Source organism: Rhagoletis pomonella, unplaced genomic scaffold, assembly GCF_013731165.1.
Source record: "Rhagoletis pomonella isolate Grant_MI unplaced genomic scaffold, Rhpom_1.0 Rhpom_scaffold_00004, whole genome shotgun sequence".
NCBI classification, from domain to species: Eukaryota; Metazoa; Arthropoda; class Insecta; order Diptera; family Tephritidae; genus Rhagoletis; species Rhagoletis pomonella.
The window spans coordinates 47,003,104-47,016,188 of record NW_023458558.1 but is presented as its reverse complement, the minus strand read 5'-3'; the positions used below and the strand labels follow the sequence as shown (position 1 = coordinate 47,016,188).

The 13,085-nt window shown below is 36.3% G+C and overlaps 4 protein-coding genes across 9 annotated transcripts in view; 2 read left to right on the top strand and 2 right to left on the bottom strand.

The window, feature by feature from the left end:
• Positions 1-1,333, bottom strand: part of LOC118737660 (WD repeat-containing protein 44) — a 17,788-nt gene extending 16,455 nt beyond the window's left edge. For 2 of the 4 annotated variants that reach the window (XM_036468322.1, XM_036468323.1), the window contains exons 1-2: positions 813-1,332; positions 504-711 (exon numbers count right to left, since the gene is read on the bottom strand). In XM_036468322.1, the coding sequence (XP_036324215.1) occupies positions 504-711; positions 813-898 (294 nt within the window). In that variant the 5' untranslated portion in view covers positions 899-1,332. Of the gene's footprint in view, positions 1-503; positions 712-812 lie in introns of all 4 variants that reach the window. The other 2 variants (XM_036468324.1, XM_036468325.1) reach the window with 2 other exon arrangements.
• A 2,887-nt stretch (positions 1,334-4,220) lies between these two features.
• On the top strand, positions 4,221-6,883 carry LOC118737658 (cleavage and polyadenylation specificity factor 73). Its single transcript, XM_036468319.1, has 7 exons — positions 4,221-4,479; positions 4,536-4,599; positions 4,666-4,763; positions 4,837-5,866; positions 5,928-6,189; positions 6,252-6,697; positions 6,755-6,883. The coding sequence occupies exons 1-7, from the start codon at positions 4,415-4,417 to the stop codon at positions 6,842-6,844; spliced, it is 2,055 nt and encodes a 684-aa protein (XP_036324212.1). The 5' UTR covers positions 4,221-4,414; the 3' UTR covers positions 6,845-6,883.
• LOC118737659 (cleavage stimulation factor subunit 2) lies at positions 6,725-8,520 on the bottom strand. 2 transcript variants are annotated; one of them, XM_036468320.1, is made up of 4 exons: positions 8,352-8,520; positions 8,221-8,299; positions 7,730-8,153; positions 6,725-7,671 (listed from the first exon to the last, which is right to left on the bottom strand). In XM_036468320.1, the coding sequence occupies exons 1-4, from the start codon at positions 8,407-8,409 to the stop codon at positions 6,985-6,987; spliced, it is 1,248 nt and encodes a 415-aa protein (XP_036324213.1). In that variant the 5' UTR covers positions 8,410-8,520; the 3' UTR covers positions 6,725-6,984. The 2 variants fall into 2 exon arrangements, with proteins under 2 accessions (XP_036324213.1, XP_036324214.1); XM_036468321.1 differs by having other exon boundaries at positions 8,359-8,434.
• Positions 8,521-9,998: 1,478 nt separating this feature from the next.
• The window catches only part of LOC118737656, a 25,024-nt gene continuing 21,937 nt past the window's right edge, over positions 9,999-13,085 (top strand). The window contains exons 1-2 of one of the 2 annotated variants that reach the window (XM_036468311.1): positions 9,999-10,125; positions 10,659-11,098. The gene's annotated coding sequence lies outside the window, so the exon portion shown is untranslated. The remainder of the gene's footprint in view (positions 10,126-10,658; positions 11,099-13,085) is intronic. The other variant, XM_036468312.1, reaches the window with a different exon arrangement.

Genomic DNA, 13,085 nt, shown 5'->3' with positions numbered 1-13,085 from the left:
ATAAATTTGGTGTAAACTGAGCAGTTCTAATTTTAAACCAAAATTATGCAGAGTTAAAACTGTGAACACCTGCGGCTTATTAAGCAAGTGTACTGTGTAATGTAAGTATACTAATTTCCCAAAAAAAAGTTAGCGAGATTTTTTTTTTAATTTTCTTTTTCATGAAGGATTGCTTCTATATGCTCTAGGCGCATTTGTACATATGTATGTACATAGCTAACAGCAAGTCTCCTAAAAAGTTTTTGAAGTGGAATCGAAAGCGTTTGAGCGAACAACTGATTTACATACTGATATTAATATTTAGTTAATGGACTTTCTCGTAGAAGTTAGGCGCAAATACTTTAAACAATTTTGTTGTTTATTACAAAAACCACCTAATATACTATTAAACAGGTCAATAAACTTTCATGCAAACAGCTACATATAAATTTAATTATGATTATAGTGCCATAAATTCTAAAACATTAACGAAATGTTAGATTGAATTTTAGCTACTTTCTTACCTGGACAGGTTTCGGTTCGACAAACATGTCCGGCTTGGGTCCGCGAGCACCCAAGCTAAGACTACTGGTTGGACTACTAGTGGCTGGCGTACCACCTCCTATCGGAGTCGCATCGCTATCGGATGAGGGGTTAACACGCACAGCCGGATCTGGAAAAATAAATCCATCTTGCGTTTGCGTACTTTCAAGTGATAACTTGCATTTGCGACTGTAAAAAAAATGGAATTTTTGGAAACTCAGTTGATAACAGATGCCATTTTGTTCTTTGATCTGATTTCCTGTTTCAGAAGCATACATAATACTACAAACCTTAGGGTAGAAAGGCGATTGGGCGTTGAATCTTCAGCATCGAAAAATTCTTCCGAACTATCGGAATCTGTTTCTGGCTTACTCATTTTGTAATCTTAATATATCCTATACTCCGAATACTTAACAGTCATATACATACATATGTAAGGCGTTGCTTAATTACAATAAAATTGAATTATATTTTCGACTCTGGCAAATTTTCAGTTTTTACGTCATTCTTCAGCACAATTTCAGTTTCGCTGACACTTCACAACCAGGCAATTTTATTTCGCGGTCTTAAAACCACTTCTTTTCTAACACATTTCACTACGTTTTATTTCCAGTTTTGATTTTTAGAATTAAGTGCAATTTATTGATAAATTGGTATGCACAAAAAATTGGTAAATTTTCTTTTGTGGAAACTGTGTGACTGCGAATTTAGAATCAAACCAATAGAGAAAATGAAAGGGAGTGACGGCCAATGAATGACACATAACTCAGCCATGATTGGGAATGGCTTCGTCTGAAGAGGAAGTAACGAATGACACAAGCAAAACAAATTTAACATTAAACATTTAGAGCGGGGTTACGCCCGAACGTGTACGTAGCGTAGCGTAAAAATTCGTAGAAACAAAGTTTTCTGATGATTGAGAGAGAAGCCTCGTCTACGTCACGCAAGAAGTCGCCGATAGCAGCAGAATTCGTGAGAGTAAAGGCTCTGGTATGCATACTTGGCAATGCATGCATTGCTATACCATTTTTACGTAGAAATCAAAAATCAACAGACCTCTACGCATGTAATGCTGTGCATTGGGTAACCGCTTACACGCGAAGCTCATTTAACAGATTCCTTATGTGACAACTCTGAGGCAATGCCTAGTATGCACAACAGAGTCTTTAATTTTGGAGGGACGGCATCGTAGAGTTGACAGCGGAGAGCGGCGAATAAAACTGCTCTCTAGTGGTGTGCTGAATTGTCGGTACCCAATACTTAAAAAAGATTTCGGTACCCAATACTTCCTTTGCAGTACCCGATACCGATTCTTTACATTAAACCTTCGCCATTATATTCATTTCAAGTTTAGAAAAAAACTTTCATTACTAATTTATATGATATCAACTAAAACACTTGCACTTATCGCAACAGAGAATTATAATTTTATCAGTTTTAATCTTAGTCGATCCAAGGCTCAAGAAAAATGCTTTGACGGATGAAGAAGACTTTCAGGGGGGAGATTCTGTAAACAGTTAGCGAAAAGTTTCGAATCGATATCGCACTTGTTGACGTAAAATAATTTCATATCATATGTCAACAAAACCGATATCGATTCGAAAACTGTCGCTAACTGGTTATAGAATCTACTCCCAGGCTACAAAAAGGATATCGTCAGATTCAGCTGGAACAAAAATACTTCAAACAAGTAAGGGTTTCTCTGTATTATGGCCTCGAACCGAATCCACCGTGCAGAAAATCCACAGTTAGTGTATGAATTTCATTATTTTTATTGATATATTATTATTATTCATTTGTTTTCAATATTATATAATACATTTTAATATAAAATTTTTAGCTCCTTGGCAACACTGAAGTTTGCGAGGTCATTTGCGCATCAAATTTGCCTCGTTATTTTACGAGGGGCTCGTTATTAGAGCTCCATACAAATTTTGACAGTTCTTTTACGATACTCGTAAAATTTAACGAGTTTTAAGGGAGGATTCCATTCTACTATTTCTGGGAGTTAGGGAACGCAACTATTAATTTTTGATTGAATCATGTCATTCTTGTATGCATGATAAAAAAATATAGCAAGGTAGAACCGTTCTCTCAATTTGTCGGCCATGATTTTTTGTGAAGTTTGCCAACATTTTAAAATCATATAAAAGTGAAAATAAGAAAATGAAATTGTTCGAAATTGTTGTTGCTTGAGTTTGAAAATGAAAATGTGTGTGTGAGTTTGTGAGTAAATTTAAAAATTAAATTGTTTGGAAACATCAAGAATTTTAAAAGTGACTCAGCGGTTCTACCTTACTATATTTTTATCATGCTTGTATGTATATGATTGAGAAGCACGTCAACCCAGAAAGAAAAGGATTTAAACAGCTGTTTTTGACAGTTAGCGGCTTTTACAAAGTGGGCTGCATACACAGTGGTTTTGTGTCTTTACTTTTCTAGCAGATAATTATCAGGAAGAAGAATGGGAAGATTGAGAGAGCTACGTTCACAGAGAGCGAAATAAAGAAATAGTAAAGAAACGCAAAACTAGCTGAAAGACCATGAACCAAAAATAAAAGATCACGCCTTCTTCTTAGTAGCCCGTTATAATCGCATTTAGGAAAAAAGTTGGGCGACTTTGACATTAGCCGTTTGTTTACATATGTTCGTTGTTTACAATTTGGTGGTGGCTTTTTACTGCAATTTTCGCTTGTGACAACGTGTGCACACATAAGGTAAAGAATAATTTAACACCACGACATGATTTATAGAAGAATTTGCATAATAAAAATGATTATTCATGCATTCAACAATTACGCGGTTTTTTTTTGTTCTCTTCGTTGTTTACTTCTTACAACAAAGATGGCGTCGAGATTTCAACAGCTAGAAAATAACTTTTCTTTCTTTCGGGAAGGCGTGATCTTGTGTCTTTCGTTCATGCTGAAACAGCCGATTTACATGATTCAAGTACTTGAAAGCATTTTTTGCTCATTCTCTTTTGTGTTTTCTATTTGCCCTTACACGCTTCAATTCTGTTGAATCCAAGTTTTTGGTTCTTTAAATGGGAAACAACGAAAATAGGTTTGTTCGTCGAGCAAAAAATTTGTACGAATTTGTACGAATTATCACGATTTTTGCCCAAATCGCGTTCGTGCAGACCAAAAAACTATCCAACACTCAAAAATTGTGAGAGCAAGCAAGAATTAGCAAACACGAAATACATGTGGTTGTGGTGCATGGTTGCATTTTTGTCTACAATAATTTGAATAAATTAGTTCGTTAAATATAAAAATTTATAAAAAAATTTATGAAAAAAGGAAGCAAATAATTGTTGATATAATTAATTTAGTTAATTCCATTGATTTGAACTTAATTCGGCTGAAAAAAATGGTATTCGCAATCGGAATGCAATTTCAACCAGTCGATTAAGAACCCCCGTTAAAGAAAGTCAGAGCAACAAGAAATATACATGTATATCCTGTTTTTGGCCATCCGAAAGAATTTTAAAAATTCTATAAACATTTTTTATGTTTGAAATGCAACCGTGGACGCCAGCTGGCAGGGAAACTTGCAAATTCCTGCAAATTTGCGTTCGTGCAGAAATTTGCAAGTTTCTCAACATGATAGAGAATTTGAGAGAATTTTTTCTTACTCTCTGATATTTTGAGTGTTGGATAATTCTTGCTGGATTTTCGACGAACAAACCTAATGTCAATAGCAAAGCAAGCATAATGCAGATGAGAGAGAGCTGCTAGTTTCTTCTAAATTTTTGGGTTAAGAAACGCTTTCCAGCAGAAATTAGTGATAATTATCTGTTAAGAAACGAAGCTAATTCATCCTGAAAAATAGTTTGTACATATCGCGTGTTTATTTCCAATAATCTAATCTTTATTGTTAAGGATTAATTACAATGTCACAACGTATCGATGATAGAGTCCCCGCGGAAGAGAGTGATCTCCTTCAAATTAAGCCGCTGTAAGTAAAACTCATACTGCATTCTCATCTGCTTTAACATTTTTTTGTCAACTCAGAGGCGCGGGCCAGGAAGTTGGGAGATCTTGTATAATATTAGACTTCAAAGGCAAAAAAATTATGGTACGTAGGTATAAGGGGCTTTAATTTTTGTCATATAGAACTAATTAATAAAAAAAAAACTTACAGCTCGATTGTGGTATCCATCCTGGTTTGTCCGGTATGGACGCATTACCTTACGTAGATTTAATAGAAGCCGATGAGGTGGATCTCCTCTTTATATCACAGTAGGTGCTCCAAAAAATACTTTGTTTATGTGAAATGAAACTAACTAAATTTTATAATGAACAAAATGTATAGTTTCCACTTGGACCACTGTGGAGCTTTACCATGGTTTCTCATGAAAACGAGTTTTCGGGGCCGATGCTTTATGACGCACGCCACAAAAGCTATCTATCGATGGATGTTATCAGATTACATAAAAATTAGTAATATTTCCACCGAACAAATGCTCTATACTGAAGCCGATCTGGAAGCGTCGATGGAGAAAATAGAGACTATAAATTTTCACGAAGAAAGAGATGTTATGGGTGTTCGCTTTTGCGCCTATAATGCGGGTCATGTGCTTGGCGCAGCCATGTTTCTAATTGAAATCGCTGGAGTTAAAATACTTTATACCGGCGACTTTTCTCGACAAGAAGATCGTCATTTGATGGCCGCGGAAATACCGCCCATTAAGCCTGACGTTCTCATCACTGAATCCACTTATGGTACTCATATACATGAAAAACGAGAAGATCGAGAAAACCGTTTTACCTCTTTGGTGCAGAAGATTGTCCAACAAGGTGGACGTTGTTTGATCCCAGTTTTTGCCTTAGGCCGCGCCCAAGAGTTGCTACTTATACTGGATGAATATTGGTCACAGAATCCTGAGCTGCACGAAATACCCATTTACTATGCTTCATCTCTGGCTAAGAAATGTATGGCCGTTTATCAGACATACATTAATGCAATGAATGATAAAATTCGACGTCAAATCGCTGTGAATAATCCGTTTGTATTCCGACATATTTCCAATCTAAAAGGCATCGACCATTTCGACGACATTGGTCCTTGCGTTATAATGGCATCGCCAGGAATGATGCAAAGCGGTTTATCGCGAGAACTATTTGAAAACTGGTGCACAGATCCTAAAAATGGAGTTATTATTGCTGGGTATTGCGTCGAAGGTACCTTGGCGAAATCCATACTTTCAGAACCAGAAGAAATTACGACACTGGCTGGACAAAAATTGCCGCTGAATATGTCAGTGGACTACATTTCTTTCTCTGCACATACTGATTACCAACAAACAAGCGAATTCATCCGTCTTCTAAAACCTCAACATGTGGTAAGTGTTTAAAAAGAGATTTTCTAAAACATACATCAGTTTAGAGCTCGCATTTTCTTAGGTGTTAGTTCATGGAGAACAGAACGAAATGTCTCGTCTAAAAATGGCCCTGCAGCGAGAATATGAGGCAGATACCTCTACAAATATAAAATTTTATAATCCACGTAACACACATTCTGTTGAACTCTATTTCCGTGGTGAAAAAACCGCCAAAGTGATGGGCAATTTGGCGGCTACCAAACCAGAGGTTGGCAAAAAATTGTCCGGAGTGTTGGTGAAACGCGACTTTAAGTACCATCTTTTAGCAGCGTCTGATTTATCAAGTATGACTTATTATTTTAATATTCGACTCATTTTGGAAAACTTAATTTATTTTTTTTTTTAGAGTACACGGACATGAGCATGTCTGTCGTAACACAGCGACAGTCCATTCCTTGGAATAGTCCTTTAGGTACTTTAAAGTTGTTATTGGACAGAATTGGTGGTGCTGGTACAACAGAAGTTATTGAGGAAGAGAAACGTATTCGTGCATTCAAGTGCATCGACCTCTTGGTGGAGGGAAAAATCATTATTATGGAGTGGCAGGCAACACCTGTGAATGACATGTTTGCTGATTCAGTTCTAGCATGCATTATGCAAACTGAAATGGGGGGCACCAGTATTAAAGGTGCCACTGCCCTTTCAAAATCAGATCGCACCCATTTCAAAGAATGTTTGGTAGAAACGCTTCAAGACACATTCGGGGAACATTCTGTACCAAAAATGTTCAAAGGTGATGTTTTGCCCGTTACTGTGGCGGGAAAGCGAGCGGAAGTGAATTTGGAAACATTAGTAAGTTAAAGCACATGAAAGTATACAAATTTTGCTGATATCGTTTTTATTGTTTAGCAAGTGCATTGTCCGGAAGATGACAGCTTACGACAAATAGTTAATACAGCAGTACAAAAATTGCACCAGGCTTTAGTCACACTTCCTTGAACCGTAATAAAGTCTACATAAGTATTTTTATGAAATCGATTGTTGCATTTACATATATTGTGTTCGAAAAAATCCAATCGTCTTTGCAGTATATTTTATGCTAAAAGAAAATACATGCTTCAAAAGTTTATGCTTTTAGATTAACGTTGTGTGCTCTTTGCAATTTGTTCCTTGAGCACCAGTATACTCGCCCGTTGCTCTGGTGGTAATTGCGAAATTTGTTCATCTGAAAGCTGCAAAACTTGCATTATTAGAGCGGCTTTTTCCTGATCAGTTGCGTCGTTTGGAATGCCACAATTTGAAGCTAAACGGTTTTGCAGCTGCTGTTGAGCTGTTTGTTGCTGCTGCGACATAGCGGGACCAGGAACCCCAGTGGGACCACCTGCAGCTCCACGTAGGCGAGGATCAATTTGCCTCTGTCTTGGATCCGTTGGGAATGTTGGTTGTGGGTTCACCTGTTGCGGCGGCATTTGCCGTTGTGCACGTGGATCCATGAGCGGCGGTGGTACCGGATTTGGCATTGCACGCATGTCCTGGTCGATTCCACGTGCCATACGCGGATCCATTTGTCTTGGATCCATGCCTCCAGGTCCACCCAATACTGGGCCATTCATGGCTCGTAAATCAATATCTCCACCTTGCATTACATTAAAATTAGGATTCGGCACAGGCATAGGCGGACCGCCGATAATCGATGGTGCATGAGATGGTGGCTGTTGTTGTGGCTGCGCTATTATGCTTGATTGAATATTTTGCGATTGTACACCACCTGACAAAGGATTTCCTCCGAGAACTGGTGGCATCTGATTTGCTTTGAATAACATTCCCTAAAATATATGAACATTTTATTTCACATACAAACATGAAATAGGACGGAATTCTCACAAGCGCTGTTTGTGGGTCAACGATTCGCATCACAACCATAGATTGCAGTAAAGCATATGCCAACTGCGGATTCAACATTAGCATTTGGCGCGCTTCAGAAGGATTATTTTGTATGCATAGCTTCATCTGCTTCATTAATTCGTACATTTGCTCCGGAGGTAAAGATGCAACGGTTTTAGTAATGATTTCTGGTGCTTGATCCGGATCGCAATGCTCACCATATGGATTTTCAACCTGCGGACCTTGTAGCAACTGCTGCATTTCCATGCGCGATTTTTCGGTACAAGCGTTATCTACACGCAATGTGCGACCACCAATTTCATAGCCATTAAGATTACGCATGGCACTTAAGGCAGTTTCCTGATCTTTGTATTCACAAAATCCAAAGCCCTTCGGCTTACCACTTTCGCGGTCGAATACAAGTCTAAAAGTTGATATGTTTGGAAATTTATTACATTTGTTTATATCAAATATTATTTTAAACAGCTTACTTGAGCGATAGAACTGGGCCTACTTCACTGAAGATTTCTTTGAGCTTCTCTTCCGTTGCTTCATATGGAATATTCCCCACTAAAAAAATTTCATTGTAAATTACAGAACAAAATATAAACATGAAATTTACCGAAAACGGATCTCATGGACTTATCCATAATGCTTTGTTCGGAATTTTTGTCAGCCATTTTAATAAACTATCAATTTCTCACTTGGAAAACAAATGATTTTATATAAATTGCGGTTTCCGTAAAAACTTCATTAAAAAGCATAAAGTAGTGATGGAAAACTATCGATGGTTTCATTTTGCCGTCACTATCGAATTTTTCTGAACACTATCGATAGTTGTATATTGTTCACATTAGGCATGTTTTATTCAACCATCCCAAGCTCTCTCAAGCCAAATAGCTCTTGGCAAATAGCAAATCTTGGTCAAATAATGGTGTATTTACATGGTATGAATCTGTTCATAAGCCGTATGAATTTATCCTTATCCATTCGTCCTTAAATATACTAGCCAGAAATGCGATTGCTTATAAAAAAGAGAACCATTTTGAAATATGAGTGTTTTACGCTCTAGAAAATAATTTCTACAACCTCACATACGCGGTTTTGCATTTTGCTGATACGCGGTTTTGCACTTTAAACGACGAAATGTGTTTTCAAATTAGATTTAGTGCTTTTTGAAAATTAAAACGCCAAAAAAAATTGTTTTGTGCCTAGTGCCTTTTTTTACTGCTTTTCTTCTGAACTCAAATTTCTCATAGATAGTTAAAACATGAAATAATTTGAAATATTTAAACCTGTAGCAGCACTGAATTTAAAAGTATCTACATTCCTTTTTTCGCTTGTTGCGATTAGATTTTTCTCTCTCGAGATGAACCAGTTTTAATATGCAGTACTTCGGTATTACTTCGTAAGCATGAGAAAAAGTTTTGTGTATTGATTTATACTTATAAATATTAACTATTTTTCTTTAATTTTGTTGTGTTAATGTTATGAAAAAAAAATTAATGCTTTTATTAAGGTAAAACGCTTATTTCCCCAACACTGAATGAACGCTTGGTAGTGAAGGCTGTAATGTAATTACCCATTCTGACGGGCCTATAAATTCAAATGCAGCCATCCGCATAGCCAAAATCGGCAACGCTCACAGCAACACAAAGCAAAAAGATGGCCAACTTTCCGCGTGCGTCGCTCGTCAGTTGTTGCAAATAAATAAAATTATGTGAAATATTTTTCATTTTTAATCAAGTGCGGGCAAGCAATATCGTTTTTAATGCAATTATTGATATGTAATATTAATTTATCTGTCGTTAGTATGTTAATTTAGTGGCCCAATGACAAAAAAGAATGCGAAAGAAGTGGCATACGTGCCGTACGTGGGCTGTTTTGGGCACCCGCGGGATCCCGCGTTGCGTACGGGAAAGAACCTAGCAATGTTCTGAGTTTTCTTTAGTTGCGTTCCAGCAACAGTACGAATAGCAGGATTTTACAGGAAGTTGTTCCCGCACGACACCAGAGAACGACACCTCACAGAAGGTTTATTAATGGCTATAACAGCTGTTCCTGTAAATCCTGCAAAACCTGCTATTAGTACTGCTGCTGGAACACAACTTTTGACTTTGTTGTCAAACTACCAAATTGCCGGCAATATTTATCAAGATAATTATTGCTTGCTAATTTCGCACATCTATTACAATTATTGAACACATGAACACTAATGTCTAAATTGAATTACACCCTGTGTCGGCCATTGTCAAACTGTCTACTCTATTACAATGCAATAACTAGACGTTGTCGTAATTTTTCATTTCGGTGCAGAAATTTTCAGCTAAAATTAAGTTTATAGAAGTGCTTGAAAATATGTAAAAGTAATGAAAAATGCAAAAGAACCCAGCGAAGTAAGGATTGGGAATTAAAATTCCGAATTTTCATGGGGATTTATCGTGAAATTCTAATGTAAAAATTCTTTTGTGTGACCTATACGAACGGGACTTCGTCGGAAGGCCTCGCACTCGCATACACAAATAGCAGTTCAAGCATTCGCGTTTTACATGCTGTGGATGGGGCAATAAGTTAAAAAGAAAGAAAAAATTGTGTCATTGAACGTCTGTGAGTAGCAGGAGGGGACTCTCTTGAGAAGGAGCTGAGGTTGAACTCTAGGATCAACTGCGCTTATACCAACACGGATATATAAGAACGATACCAGCACAGGCACAGTAGTATCAACACAAAATGCATGTACATATGGACATAAACCTATAATTAAATATTTAGTACACACCTTCACGGACTACAATCGTTCATCGATAAGCATTTGACATGCAAGTTGGATTATTTCTTTCCCCAATCTTAAAAATTTTATTTCATATCTTTTTACTGTATCATCCGTACGTAAGTGAAGAACAGTGGAATAATATTTAATCATTTTTAGTTGCTTTTGCTACGATTCAAAACGAAGTTGAAAGAAAATTGCTTTACGTGCACCGTCCGTTAAACGAAACTGTCGCCACCGCCATTTGACCATTTTCGGTTTGATTCTCCAATAGACAATTGAGTAGGGGATCAGTGCCGTGGCTGAAAATTATGTGAACACCCTTTAGTGAAAAAGAGAATACTTTAAAAAGTAAACTCGAATACTGTGTTGTACTCTGTGCGTGTGTGCTGAAATCACGAAGAAAAAAAATATGCATAAAGCGAATCAGCTTGCTTTAAAAAAGATACAGATAAAAAACGAAAACGCTTATAAAGGGCATACTACTGCGTGTGGAAGGCATTGAAACCGATCGCCATTGTTAGAGGTGGAAGCAAAATCAAGGCAACAAAAATAACATCAGCGTAGCATTCATATTCACAACGCTGGCAAACGCAAAGGTAAGCCCACTGAAATTAACCAGCTGCGTCGTAAAACATACTTGTGCACATATGGAGGTATTCACACTCAATCTTTGGAGCATTTGTAACCATACGTAGACATGTTTATCGTAGAGGCACGTGTAATTAATTTGAAATGCATTTATTCACTTTTACATTTCTTTACCTCGAGTTCGTTAAATCAGTGAGGCCTCTGTCTGTTGCATTCACTTCATTCTCAATGGGAATCGGTACGTCGGTGTTTGTGTCTATGTGCCGAAAAATATTTCATGTATACTGGTTCGACGCATTGGTGTAGATTTGGAGATGGTAAACTGTGTAGTGTACATCTCTGTGACTTTTTTTAAGAAAAATCAATAAGGGTAGCATCTCACGCTCATTACTCTTTGTATAGCATTTCTTTATGACTAAGTGGTTGTGCCTACTATTCCTATTTTTATTTGCTAATGTGTTACCATTTTTTTTTTTTGTTTTGGGTGAGAAAACGTATGATCTAATAAACGTTTTTACAGCTTAAAAAGGGCTAAGTAAAGAGCGTGTAGCGTAATCGTGTATGTATGTAGATGTTCTAATTCTAATGAACTGCTGGGCCATACATTTTTTAAAACAATATAATTTTACCATGCATGTTAGACGTTTTTGCATAAAGCGTGATGAAGTATGAGGTGAGAAATCTACTCCATCAAAAATTACTAAGCAACTTCAAAGCAATAACTTGACACATCCATATATGTATGTACATATACCCATGGTTTAGAATGCCCTAAAAAACCTACAATCATTCCGCTAAACTCATGCATATTATATAGAACAAAGAATTTATATATTTAATATGTATGTATATATATGAACATATGTATTTTTTTAAAACCGATAGTTAGTTGTTTACGACTTTCAAATTGGAAATCAAGGATTGTCAAGAGAATTTCGCCTGGCACATAACCTTCCAGTTCCTGTTGTATGTGTGCACTAATTTTCTTGCTCTTCCGACTCTTGTGCTACTCCATTTTGGCTGTTCGGTATACCATTTCATCTGTTGTATATTTCATTGCTTACACGTTATTGCTCCTTGTATGATGTGCTCCTCGTTTCTTTTTGCTATTGTTATAAATATGTGTGTATAATATCTACATATTAATGTATATATAAACATACATACACACACACACACTTGTATATATGTATATATGTATATGCTTGAACATATGCTTATGTTGATATGTGTACAAAGACGTTTATGCATATGGTTTAACATCCCTGCAAGAACAGTGTCAGCCATTTGACCATTAACCTGACGATCAGAAATGAAATTAATTTGTCAGTACGTAGAACAAAGTTTATATCAGTTTCTTAAGAGCACTATGCGAAAACTGATGTAAACAAATGTATACGTGTGATTTTTTCTCTTGCTATAACGCATTGAAATTTCCGAAAAGCCAAACATATATCTTCACTACTCACTCTCATTCATTTTATTGGGTCAGCGCTGATTGCAAATTTATCAGGGAAGATAAACGTCATTGTTTATGTTTTAGTCCGTCACAATCCATCATATATGACAATCGTCATTGTTGTTGTATTAGCCCGTCACAATCTATCAGATATGACGATTGTCATTGCTGATGTATTAACACGTCACAAATGATATTTTTTTTGTTCTTTAACAAATATTATAGTTTTATTTTTTATTCATGAAATATGTACATGTATGTGTTTATTTTAACACTTTAAAACTATACTAAACGCAAAATCAATTCATTTAAATAATTAAAAAGGAAAATATATCCCATGTCAAAGCTATAAACGCGCTACGTATTGACAAGTCGAAATATTTAATTTATTGATATTTAATTATATTTATTTTTAAAAAGCTATAGTTTACTGCTTAATAAAATCCGTAATTCGGTAACGATTTAAAGTTTTCTTATTCGATTTCTTAAAAAGCTTTCAAATTGGACTTAGAAAGATTTTGAGTATGCAGTTTTAT

Coding starts and splice junctions, on each gene's coding strand:
- LOC118737658 (XM_036468319.1), top strand. CDS start 4,415: ATGTCACAACGTATCGATGATAGAGTCCCCGCGGAAGAGAGTGATCTC. Junction 4,764..4,836: donor GATCTCCTCTTTATATCACA/GTAGGTGCTCCA, acceptor CAAAATGTATAG/TTTCCACTTGGACCACTGTG. Junction 6,698..6,754: donor AAGTGAATTTGGAAACATTA/GTAAGTTAAAGC, acceptor TTTATTGTTTAG/CAAGTGCATTGTCCGGAAGA.
- LOC118737659 (XM_036468320.1), bottom strand. CDS start 8,409: ATGGCTGACAAAAATTCCGAACAAAGCATTATGGATAAGTCCATGAGA. Junction 8,300..8,351: donor GTCCATGAGATCCGTTTTCG/GTAAATTTCATG, acceptor AAATTTTTTTAG/TGGGGAATATTCCATATGAA. Junction 8,154..8,220: donor GGCCCAGTTCTATCGCTCAA/GTAAGCTGTTTA, acceptor ATCAACTTTTAG/ACTTGTATTCGACCGCGAAA.